The sequence below is a fragment of the Mesocricetus auratus genome, unplaced genomic scaffold (genome assembly GCF_017639785.1).
Source record: "Mesocricetus auratus isolate SY011 unplaced genomic scaffold, BCM_Maur_2.0 Super-Scaffold_100020, whole genome shotgun sequence".
Lineage (NCBI taxonomy): Eukaryota > Metazoa > Chordata > Mammalia > Rodentia > Cricetidae > Mesocricetus > Mesocricetus auratus.
The window spans coordinates 28,836,085-28,849,552 of NW_024429201.1; the positions used below are offsets into that span (position 1 = coordinate 28,836,085).

At 39.0% G+C, this 13,468-nt stretch overlaps 1 protein-coding gene across 4 annotated transcripts in view; it reads left to right on the forward strand.

Annotated features, from left to right (window-relative positions):
- The window catches only part of Vcan (versican), a 95,212-nt gene that overhangs the window by 39,369 nt on the left and 42,375 nt on the right, over positions 1-13,468 (forward strand). For 2 of the 4 annotated variants that reach the window (XM_040728896.1, XM_040728898.1), the window contains exon 7: positions 1,900-4,818. The exons of the other annotated variants lie outside the window; for them this stretch is intronic. In XM_040728896.1, the coding sequence (XP_040584830.1) occupies positions 1,900-4,818 (2,919 nt within the window). The remainder of the gene's footprint in view (positions 1-1,899; positions 4,819-13,468) is intronic. 4 annotated transcript variants of the gene reach the window in all.

The following is a 13,468-nucleotide window of genomic DNA, read 5'->3' on the forward strand; positions in this document are numbered from 1 at the left end:
GCAATGAAAAATGTTGGGAGTGAAACAGTAAAATTACTATTCTGCTGTTATTAACAATAATATGATTAAATTTTCTCTAATACGAAGGTGTCTAAGAGTTTGTATTATGTTTCCATGGGAACATTTTCCATACCTAGTTTTTACTGTTTCCCTAAAGAATGCACTTATAAGACAAACATGAAATCTGGCAGTTAAGTGAGGTAACGGTGATGAAATTTCAGAGGATAGAGAATTGAATTAAAAGAAAAATAGTCAGACACATTTTAGGTCTTTAAGTTGTTCATGTCAATCAAAGTTGACCAATGTTTGTGCCAGGAGATAAATTCAGAAGAAGCTTGCTATTATTTTTTTAAACAAGAGGAGAAAATATTCATTTAACACACTTTTCAAGGTTCCAATATTCTTTTGGGTTGATTTCTTTTTAAATAAAGAAGGATGAGCAGTGACAGACTTAAAGAACTTGTTTTATAGGGTAAGTGGACACCACGTCTTCATTAGAACATTGATGTTTTGGGACTTTTTAAATGGTTTGGCAAATATCAACAGCTAATAGCAAATTCCAGCCACCTCTCCCATTAGAACTTATCATCACCCTGTTCAGATTTAGGACAAAATCATATCATCTTATCAGAAGTTCTGACAGAACAGATGAAGCCAAAGGCACCCAATTTTGTTTTTTAGTGATACTTTTTGGGGCAGATATCAATTTTTTAGAGTCTACTTATGCAACAATTTCTAGTAGAGAGGACCAGCATTGCTCACACAGAGATTTTATTCATATGAAATGTAACAAGGTGGTGCATGTGGGTTCCTCACAGCTGTTCTTGTGCATTCAATGGCAACTAATTTTTGATTTTAGACAGTACTGATTCTTTTTGGAAAATAGTCTTTGTATGCTGAACTGTTGTATTTCTTTGTGCTGAGAAGGACTTTTACTTACAACATTGTCACTTTTATATACAGCTTAAATGTCCCTAAGTCAACCATTCTCCATAGATCTGGAGTCATTATAACATCGCATTTTATAATGTCAAGGCTGCTTTATGTAGCATGTGCTCACTCTGTGATAATCAAGGACTCCCCAGGGATTTATAGTAACAGGCTAAGAACTGTCACATAGCTACTTTATTTCCTACACATTTGTGTTTCATGTTAAAGTAAGACTGAAAGCAAGACCTAGGGTAAGTAGGAACACAGCATGTAGGTCGTTCAGCAAATGGTAGGACTACAACAAATGTCAACCAGCCTCTACCAGACATGCTGTATCATCTGCTGGCAACACGCCTCCGGAGTCGAAAGGAAGACAAAGACAAATGTCCAACACCTGGTACCAAATGAAGAGCGGGTATTAGAAGTTTAGTTTCCTGTTTTTATGAAAGTCTACATATTATGGACAATGTCGTGGTTTATGTGTAACTTGGTTCCATTTGATGTGGCTTTTTGTTGTTTTGCAGTCTGAAACACTCCCTCTCCCCTGAGACACTTTGCATCATGAAAAGAAGGCAATATTTGGAGGAAACTAGCAGCAGGGGACATTCGTCAGATAACAAAGCCAAGTTCTCCTTCTTAGTTTCATGTCACTACTGTAGTTCATTACAGATAACCATTTATGAAAATTCTGTATTAGTAACGTTTTGGCATCTACTTATCTTAGAACACATAATGTTCATTTTTGGGGGAGAACAAGTATTTATACAGTCATGTATAATAACACTTATAATACAAAACAACTAATCAGTTTGTGACTAGTGATTAATTATCTTCCTTTATTTAGGATTTAGACTCCTTTGTATTACAGATCACTTGGTCCACTTAAAATACAGAGCAACACTTAAACACTGGTCATGCAACCCCTTATTAGTGACTTGTCTAATTAACTCTTTGAAATTATTTTTCTAGCTACACAGAATATATCAGAGGCAACCACCATCGAAATGAATATCCTCGCAGAAACTGCATCACCCAGTTTATCCAAAGAACCATACATGGTACCTGACAGAGCTACACCAATCATTCCATTAGAAACCGAATTACCCATCATTACCACACACTTCCCTCCTGCAGGAAATATAGTCAATTTTGAACAGAAATCTGTAGTCCAGTTTCAGGCTATCACAGACAAATTAGGCACAGAATCACCCACACCTGCTGGGAGTACCAAGACCCACTGGGATGTGGATGACTACCCATCTTCTGGGTTGGGACCACTTGGAAAGCCAGATATATCTGAAATTAAAGAGGAAGGACTCCAAAGCACAACTGTCACTGTCATCTCCCAACATGCTGCTGGCTCACAGGAAGGAATCACAGAGGATATGCAGACACATGAATCCGTCACACAGACTGAAGAAATAGAAGTGGGCCCTTTAGTAACCTCCACTGAAATCACAAAGCACATTTCTTCCAAGGAGTTGGCAGCAACTGAAACAACATTGGAACCCACAAAAGTGACCCTGGAACGCAAACCTGAAAAGGCAGCTGTACGTACCAGTCCTGAATTGGCAACAACAAGTCACTATAGATTCACCTTGAGAGAAGAGAAGAGTGAAGGCAGAACACTGACAGTTAGATCTGGTCAGAGCACCCGGGACTTCAGCCAAATACCTGAAGTCATCACAGTCTCAAAGACAGCAGAAGACACTACCTTCTCCCAGCCAGGGGACTTAGAGTCTATTTCAACATCAACAATTGTTTTGCCTGAAACTATGCTTGATGTAAATGGATCACTCATAGATAAAGAGAAAGAACAAAAAACTAACAGCAAAATGACTGAAGATCCTTTTGTTCAATCACAGCCTACAACTCCCTTTCCATCACAGCATTTTACAGAAGAAGAATTGTCTCCCTATACTGGTGACATGATATCAGTAGAAGGAATATCCACAGTTATTTATCCCTCATTACAAACTGAAGTAACACAAGGAAGGAAAAGAACAGAAACACTAAGACCAGAGTTGAAAAAAGATATTTACACAGTTGATGAGATACAAGAAAAGATCACTAAAGATCCATTTATTGGTATAACAGAGGAAGCCTTCTCTGGAACGAAGCTCTCTCAATCTTCCTCAGGACAAATTCATTTTACAGAGTCTGCAGTAGAAGACTCTATTTCCACAGCATTGACAACTGGGAAATCAAGTATGAAGCCAACAGAAGCAAGGGATGTAGAAGAAATGGCAACTCTGACTAGATTAGAAACAGATACTACAAAGTATTATGACGATGTGAAGACAGCCCATGTGGAAGTGGTCACTGTATCAAAATGGTCATTGAATGAAGATAATTCAACTTCAACACCTGTAGCCTCAACAGAACTTGCTGTCTCTACAAAACTGCCCCCTGTCTTACTCACCACTGTAGGAAAAAATGGAAAGGATAAAGATACCCCGAGTTTCCCAGATGTAGGAGACCAATATACTCTTTCCCCAGATAGCACACAAAAACCATTAGAAAAGGTTTCTGAGGAAGATATAACATCAGGAGAATTTACAGTTACATTTCAGCCAGCTACATCAATTGGCAGTTCAGAAAAGTCCACTTTCAGAGAGTCTGCAACTGAAGGTGGAGTTTTGCCCGCCACAAGCACAGAAGATCAAGACCCTAATGCAACTGTGGAAGGAAGTGCTTTGGGCGAAGACACAGATGCCTCCAAACCATTATTTACTGTTTCCCCACTTGCACACACTTCTGATGTGGAAGGACTGGCATTTGTTAATTATAGTAGCACCCAGGATCCCACTACTTATGTAGACATGTCCCACACTAGTCCTCTTTCTGTAATTCCCAAGACAGAATGGAGTGTGTTGGAATCTTCTGTTCCAATGGAATATGAGGTTCTAGGCAAATCTGATCAAGATCTCATTGAACAGACTCACCTAGAAGCAACCATGTCTCCTGAAGCTTTGAGAACAACAGGAATCAAACAGGGAGAAACCCAGGAAGAAACACAAACCACGGGGAGATCATTTCCTACTCTCAATTTTACTGCATTAATGACCAATGAGACAACAGAATTTAAAGAAGAAGGGGAGGGATCAACATACACTATCTCTGAAGACAGATGGGTGACAGGTTTGGAGAGAGTTCCAGTTGTAGAAACAACTCCTGTTGGAACAATTGCCCATGGTACATCTTATCCACCTGGTACAATAACACAACACAAAGAGGAAATGGAGACAATGGCAACACGAGCATCAACAATTAGGCCAAAAGTAGTTGTAAGTACAGAGGCAGAATTAATATATGAAGCAGAAGGTAGCAGTCTAACAGAATTTGCATCAACTTTGAGGCCCTTCAGAGCTCAAGTCACACAGCTTATGGAGGAAACTACTGAAGAACGAAAAAAGTCATCCCTAGACTACACAGATTTAGGCTCAGGATTATTTGAAAGACCCAGAGCCACGGAACTCCCAGAATTTCCAGTCGTCCCAAGTGATATCAGTACCTTCGCATCCATAGATAGCCTTCACAGAACTCCACCATTCAGGCCCTCTTCACCCTTCACCAAAGAACCACCTGTCATCGAGGAGGAGCCCAGAGAGGAAACGACAGGTGACATCATACTTTCTAGAGAGTCTGTAACACAGCAGCCTCCCACAGCTCTCCCTGACATCATAGCTAAGGACACAGAAACTGATATTGACAAAGAGTATCACATGACTTCAAGACCTCCTGTAACACAGCCAACAAGACCATCCACTGTGGAAAGGAAAACGACCTCCAAACCGCAGGCATTGTCTACCACAACACCCCAAGCAGGGACAAAATCCCGCCCTGACATAAATGTTTATATTATTGAGGTCAGAGAAAACAAGACAGGTAAGTCTTTGCTTTCAAGGCAATCAGCATTTTATCTTGGAAGTTAAAATAGCCATCGTACCAAATGCTGCCATTAGATGATAACTGGAGTGTCAAAAATATGTTAGCTTCGTGCATCTGTACAAGAATTGGAAGGAGCTGTTAAACCGTTTGCAAGAATGTTAGGTACAGTTTTATTTTAAAAGTCATAAGAAGGCCTGCTTTGTCATCTAATACAACCACTTCATCACTGTTACATCACTTCCGAACATGCAGAACAAAGTGTTTTCATTTCAGTGTCTTTCCATACATTACTACTCAAGTGCAGCACTAGACTGTGTTAACATCCCATTGGTCTGCAACCATTAACCTCTAGCACTCACAATGTAGACAGCTAAACGATTTTTGCATATTCCTAAGGTTGACCAAAAGATCTCTAAAGGTTTTCTTTTTCTCTTCCAGGATTTTGCAGGTTTATCACTTAAGTTGTGGAATGGGTAATAGGTCTATTTTAATTCAAAGTTAACATTTTTAAGATGTTGACTGTTTCTAGTATATTTTTAAAAATGCAGCTTAAACTGTTTAGAACCAACACAATGTAGCTAAATTCCACTAACTGCTTGGAATAATTAACAAGTAAGTGTTAGAAGGTGGATTTCTAAACATTACTTTTACTTCCTAAAACACAGGCCATGGTGTTTTTGTTGTGATTTCATTGTCTCCTCTAAATATGTGTATTTGCATCGGTTGATACTTGCAGTTGTCATGATCAAACATGTCTTGTTCTTATCTAGAAGGAAGGGTATACCATCAAGTTAAATTTGAAAAGCTGAGTTGAGACTACATAGCACATATGACTGATGGACTATTTCATGTTTGCTTGTGTCTTTAAATTTAGAGTGTAAGTAATTATCTGGTTCAAATTGAAATCTAAGAATTCGATGAATAAATGTTCACTTTTCTGTAGCCTGGCTCAGAGAGGCCATATGGGAAGGATGCCTATTTATTGGTTTCTTTCTTGATATGGGGATATGCTCTGCTGGGTGTCACTCAGAAGAAAGGTGGCATTTTCATTAGGGTGATCAGGAATACATCTGGTGAAAATGAACAGGTATCTATACCATAGATTTAGTTGGTATCCAGTGCTGTAGATAGAAACTTCATGGCTTCTATTACTTCTTCAGGATTTTCTTGGTGTGAGAACATTTGCATGGCACAAATAATAGGTTACACAGCCCTGCGTTACTGAACTCCTCTCTTCCCAGCATATCTTTTTGGAGGCCAGGAATGAGACATGCTCATTTTTCTTTTGTTACTGGTATAGTATTTTGTGAACCATAATTTTCTGTCTTCTGCATTACTTCCACATTTCTCAAAACTGGAGTTGTAAACATAAATATTACCAAGAAGTAGGAGTTAGGATTGCTGTTAGAATTAAAAGGAAGAAAAAAACTGTAGTCATGGGGCCTGGGGAAAATAGAGGTGGGAGAAAGTTGGTGTCAACCTCAGATTTCAAGAAGTGAAAAATACATACCAATTAAGTAGCTGTCTTCCCAATTTATCTTACTCTATTGGTCATGGCATACAATGTTGCATCAAATAGTATGACAGTATGAAATTGTGTCAAACAATAGGGAACCAGAACTATACAGCAGTTCACAACTCTTCTGACTGGGAAATTGTACATTCAGGTTAGGGCATTCAAGCTACAAAATGGAAAAAAGGCTGAAACCTGAACCCGCGTCCCAACCCCACCTCCAAAAGAAGGCAGTCATCAGAAACACAAAAACCCTCACTTTATAAATGGCTGTTCAAGTGGAGCGGCTTCTTGGTCTGACACTGTAACAGTTTATGAAGAGGTGAGCCTTTGTATGGACCTGTGGTCTCCGTTCCGCTGACCTGCATAGAGTTTTTTCTTTCCTTCACTTCTGAAAGCTAGGGCTGTGCTGACAGCACATTCAGAGTAAATTGTGAACTATCTGGCTATTTCCATCAGGCAGGAGAATTACAGTATGTGCATGTCGGGAGGGGGCATGGAACACTGGGGCAGTCTATCATCTGCTTTTATGTGTTCCAGGCTTTCTCTCCTAAGAATAACAGCATGGTTTTATTTTCAGAAGACAGTGAGATTTACTTAGACCCAACTACTCAGTTAACAAATTTTGCTAGCTTTCTAACAATAATTTAATTTTCCTAATATTGAACTCTGCTCATGAAAACCCTCACCCAGATGTTCAGTTAATTCTAAGGTAGGTGTGTTAATGAGGGAAGCCTGGAAAGCCAACATTTTTATATTTCCAGACTGGAAAACCCTCGGTGCATATGTGCCATTGTATAAACCTATTCACCAGAGTGAAATTGACCTTCACATATACTGTGTATCCAAGTAAGTAAAAATGCCACCCAAGCTATACCAAACCAAGGCATTTATGATTTTTCTGCACTTGGAGAGTGATATAAAGCTTGACTTTTATGAAATACCATGAAACAAAACATGCTACTCAGTGCATGCTTACATCATACCCTCAGATGGATGTTAATGGCAATGTAGGTTCTGCTGCTGGAGGGCAGCTGTGGTTAACAGTTTAAAAATCTGAAGGAACTTCGCACGCTATAAAGGGTTTATGAGCTGAAAAACGCTGTGGGGTGTGGTTAACACTGGTTCAGGAGTGCTGAAAACTAGACTCGTCTATTTCAGGAGTAATTTGCACACCTGCACTTGGGAAAATTATTAAAAGGCTTTCTTTGTGAACATGTATGAAGGCTACAGGATTTGACAGTATGGGAAGAGTTTCTTCAGTTATGTCTGGGTTTTTGTTCTTTTGTTTTGTAGTTTGTAAAGAATACCCAGTCAAATTGTCTGAAATGTTACAAGTTAGCTTAACAGAACTGCAAATGTTAAACAAACAAATTAACAAAAACCAAATGTATCAGTATCTTTAAGTCAAAGGATAATTTATAAATGTGCAGATTGTAAGTGCCAACATCATGTCAATTCTCATAGCCAAAACCTCCAGATATAGGCCTATATATGCTGTTAGTGCATAAGGCATTCTTCTTAATTGTTTTTACTGAGTTTCTGTCACCCTAAGTGTAAAAGTATAATGCACTTGTAAAACTAAGTATAAGAAATTATATTTATATAAGATACTGATAAAATTGTTAATGTAGTAATATTTGCACCAGTTAGATTGTGGCCAAGATGGTATTTTGGCCTGTACATTAGAATTCATTTGCTTGGCTTCCTTGTGCAGAATTACTGTCACTTTTTGGTAATATAAATTAGAAATAACTCCCAATGGCTCTATTTATTCTGCTATTTTTCAATATTAAAAACATACATAAGGCTGTAGGCTTGTGTTTGAGAGCTTTGGTCTCGTGGAGAAGATGACCAATAAGAGGCAGTAGCTCCAACGAGCAGTCTGGACCAACACTGTCAATCACTGGCAGGACGCTTAGCTCTTTTGTAAGCTGCTTTCATTCTGGGTAAAAGCCTAATGACTTTTCTGTTCAAATTGTATTTATTCTTAATTGAGAATTTTTATAACCATATGTAAAATATTTTATTTTTTTTAATTAGGGGATCAGATTCCATTCTTCAAACAGTACCTTAAGGGGCTTCCATGTGCTATAACATAGTGGCTGTGTTGGTCACTGTTTGGGTGAACGAGCCACCCTCTGGGAGGCCCATGAGCCTCAGACCCAGAAGAAAAGGGCATTGCGGATGTAGCTGAAAACAAAGGAGAAGCACCCATGTCGCACCTGCTGTGCGGCCTGCAGGAGGAGACCCCAGTCCGCTTAGGAGAGAGCTCTCAGGAGAAGTCTCTCTAAGAAAAAGGAGCTTTCCTTTTTAAGGACTTTTGCCATTCATCTACATACCATTTTTTCCAGACTTCTCACCCTCCTGGCTGGTGGTTAATCTCCGGCCCCAGAATCGGGGAGACACCACAGGGGGGGGGGACAGGAAGAGGCATCTAGCCATAGGGGGTGTGAAAGTCATGGTATCTCAGTGAGCAAGCCCTTATCTGAGCCCTATCAAGAGCTTTAAAGCACTGAATTGCTTTCAGTAAACATTACACAGCTGCCTGCTCCCAGGCCGAAGGGGAAGTGGGTTTCTGCTCAAGGTCTGGTGTCCCCACACACCCATCCCTGAATGAGCTGAATATATTTAAAGGGAAAATACCTTTTCTCTTTTTAATTTGTTTTATCTTCTCATTTTGCATGTATGGCTGTGTTGCCTGCACTGTGTGTGTTTTGCATGTATGGCTATATTCCCTACATTTGTGTGTGTGCACCATTTGCACACCTGGTGCTGCCAATTGGGGTCAGAAGTGGGTGTTAGATGCCCTGGAGCTAGAGTTACAGATGTGTGTGAGCTGCCATGTGGATGCTGGGAATAGAACCTAGGTCGTCTAGAAGAGCCCTCCGTGCCCTTAACTACTCGATCATTGTCCCAACTCTCCTATTATATTTTCAGTAAGAATGATTATGACTACCGTTAGCTCATCTAAAGATGCACATTTATTAATAGATACCTTTGTTGTCTCTAGCCGTTAGGCTAAATGAAGTCAGTTCAATCTTGTGGACATCTCTGTGACATTAGATAACATGCTATTTATCCTGCGAGGAACCAAATAGAACTTTCATTTGGTATTTTTGGGACTGCAAGAACACATTACCATTTTAGTATCCCATGGTGCATGTTTGTTTACACTTGTGCCACTCTGAGCTAAGCATAACTTGGCAGCAGCTACAGCTCCTTTGTAATTTAACTATAGTGTTGACTCTGTATGGCCTATGAGCAGAACCCATCTCCTTCAAGCTCTTCTATGTGCCCGGAAATTGAGCTGATGATGACAATAGAGATTTTAATTCTATTCTCAAGAATGGTTCTTTGGCAAATTCTTCTACATGTTCCCATGCATTGCCCTAACCTTTCCTTATGTTTTCATAAAAATATAGAGGTATTACCGGACATTGTTTGGTTGCTGTGGGGGGAAAGAAGTTGCTTTCTTCTTCAATATCAGCTGTGCTGTCATTCATTTTTGCAATGATTACAAGAAACATGTGGAGGAGTCTAGATAGTGTTCAGAACATTTTCAGCAAGGGGCCAGTAAGGGAAGAGATGTGAATGGAAAGAACCAGAAAGAAAATGAAAACACAATTCTCTGGAGTGTCATTTTAAAGAGAGATTTGCCAATTTTGGTCAATTTAGAAATACACTTCTCAGGGAAGCCAGTTTTCCACATACAAGTATGGCCATTTACTGAAGTGACTTCATTTACAGGTCAATTCTAAGAATGGTGATGGTGGCTACTGGGGTGTGGGGCTGGTTGTAGTACTGACTCGTTTCATTAGACATATACTTGTTATCAGGTTTGTTGAGATACGATTTTTCCCAAAACAATTGACATAAGAAATAAATCCTTTTGTATGAGGCCATTCCATGAAGAACTGAGAGTCCATCTGTCCTATTTAAAAGGGTATCCCTTGGAGAGGTGGTGCAATAATCTTTATTATGAATCAGGAGAGAAACACATCTAGTAGCAAGAAGAGGATTTAAACACTTGCAAAGATAGACTTGATCTGTTGGAGGGGGAAAATAAATCAATACAACCTATATTACCTCTGAATGACCAGAGCCATGTATAATACTTCTCCATAAATGATAAAAAGCTTAAATAGAAGACCTGTATTAAAATACAAAAGATCCCTGCAGTAAGAGAGAAAGTTTCATGCTCTCTGTCTGTGAAAATGTAAATTACAAGTCAGTTAGACACCCTGATCTTTTCTGTACCTGCCTATAATTAATGCATAGCAAGTTTGAGGGCAGACTCTTGCTGAGTCAATGTTTTCACATAGCAGGAAAGCATTCCCGATGCATCACAGAAAGTGGAATTTAGTTTTTGTAGCCACATATTGTGAAGGTGTTTGTATTGCTAAAGTGAGAAAGGGAGAAGTAAATATATTAATCTATGCCTCTAGGAGCATACAGGAACACAGTATATTTCTCATGTTCACCCTTAATAACTCACATTTATAGGCTTTCTGGGGAGCCTATGCTACTATGTGCAGATAAAAATTCTCTGTTCATCTTTTTGTACTATGTCACACAAACATTCATTCTATCCAGTCATTGTGTAGCTAGGGAATTAAACTAATATTATTTATAATTTAGTTAGACAACTTGAATACTCAGCAAATGAGTATGTAAGAAAGGGAATGCTGTGGGTTAATAAACACATAAGGAGCAGTTGGAAGTAGATCATAAGTGGCTATACCAGGAAATCCTCAAAGCTCATCTCAGAGAAAACACTGATGTGCACCCCATCCTTGAGCACTGTTTAGGTTCCCTGGGGGTGCACATCCAAACTAACCTGAGTAACCACAGGTGATGCCCCAAGACACTACCACCTGGCACATTTTGGTGTACACAGGGACACTTCCCAATGCATAGTTTGCCCACACTGCTTCTGCATTTGACTATAGATCAGAAACTTCCAGATAAAATTGTCACACCCAGACAATTGTTCTGAATTGCAAATGGGGAGTGTAGGCATTGTTATTTATTTCCTTTCTTAAGTCTGCTTGAGATATTGCTCATATGTGGCCTCTGCAGTCTTAAATGTTTCCCAAATAGTTTTGCTGAACAGAGCATTGAATATCTAACAGCACGAAGAGCCCCTGACTCTGCAGCCCCCTGAGACAGCAGCTGCATCTATCATTTGTTGGGTTAGGCAGTATTTGATAATTCTGAGGGGAAGGAGCTAACAGTGATGCATTAATGTCTCAATACTTCTTTTTCTTTTTATTAACTATTAAATTTGTTCAGTTCATTTATATTTGAAGAAAAAAAAAAGAATTAGTATTCACTGCCTTCGTAGAAGCCTACACAGATTTGTAAAGACAATGAATGATTAAAAATATTGAGATTATGGCTGTATATTCAGACTATCTAGATTTCCATAGCTGGTAAATTCTCTACTATCTGAGTTTTGTTTTTTGTTTTGTTTTGTTTTGGTGTGTGTGTGTGTGTGTGTGTGTGTGTGTGTGTGTGTGTGTGTGTGTCTCAGTCCTTGAACTGCAGTTGCCATCAAAGCCTGACTATTTCTTTAGTTGAATATATAAATCTTCAAAGGAACTTAAGTACAACGACAACTTTTTTATTCTTGATGATAAATCACTAGAAATATGTTCTTCCAGCTGAACTCTCAAAGGGGGGGACTAAATGAATAGACTATTGTGTGTTTGCAGGAGATCATCATATTCATACAGGGTCACTTTATGCTGGAATATAGAACTGTGAAAAGGGAGGTGAGAAAACAAGGTTTGAGTGATGACATAAACCTATAATGCCAGAACGTGGGAGGCCAAGGCAGGATAGTGACAAAAACAAGTAAAGTCATACTAACAAACCATATAGTGTAAGTCCTATGCCCCACCATAAAAATACAGCTATTTTCTGCGTGAAGGTACCATCTGTCTATCTAGCATCTGTCTACCTGAACTGATACTTCATAAATTGAAGGGCAATATTATATGAAGGAAATGAAGACGCTTCCTTTTTTTTTTAAAAAAAAAAAAACAAGTGTAGAGCAGGAATGAAGGAGGTATTGACTTGCTGGTTGTTAATGTGTAGGTACAGACCAGTCAATGGAAAGTGGAAGGAGCAGAATGATTGTTGGCCGGTTATAGGGGCTGTTTGACTGTCAGTTTGAGGCGATGACTAGAAACAAGGGTAGCTCCTGACAGAGGAATTGCAAAATCGAGCTATGTTTGTTTACTGTAGTATAGTGGATTTAATTTCAGATCTGAAGAGAAACTATACATAAGCCTTATCAGAGTCCTTTGCTTTATAGTAGCCAAAGAATTACTTACTTTTAAATTCTCTATTCTATGTGTCTATATCTATACCTATATGCATATTTGTCAGGGATTTGAATACTAGAAAACTAAAGCAAAAAGATAATAATGCTCTACTTTATGGTTGGCCTTTATTTGCTCTATTAAAAATTATGAGTATTTTGTGTGAATGTATGTCTGTATACCAAGTGCATGCCTTGTACACATAGAGGCCAGAGAGGGTGTTGGATCCCTTGGGAATGAACTTATAGTCAGCTTTTGAGCTGCTATGTAGGTGTTAGGAATCTAACCCAGATCCTGTGGAAGAGCAACCAGTGTTCTAAACTGTTAAGAGATCTCTCTAACCCCTATTTGTTATATTTGAAAAATATTTTTAATTTTTTGAAAACTTCACAGAATGTATTTGGTTATACTCACCCCGAACTCTGCCCAGATCCACTTCCACAAACCAACTTACCCAAATTCATATCACCTTTTTATTTTTTTAGCCTATCTAGTTGAATTTGTGCTGCTCAAATACTCTTTGAATGTGGGGCTCTCTCCTAGACCATGGTCAGCCTGCCAGGGGATTGTTTTGGGAAGCCTAAATTACTTCTTTTTCACGTAGCTCTTTCTTATTATTTAGAAATTTCTCAAATGTCTCTGATTGCTTGAACATACTGTCTAAGAAACATCTTGCTCTTTTGAAATGGGACTGGAACCCGCTAGGCCCTTCCTAAGGAAGTAGAGTTGAGACTTGTTGATGGCTTGCTCATTAAGTGTACTCAGGTCACACGACTGTATCTAAACTCAGTCTTTGCACTTGAAG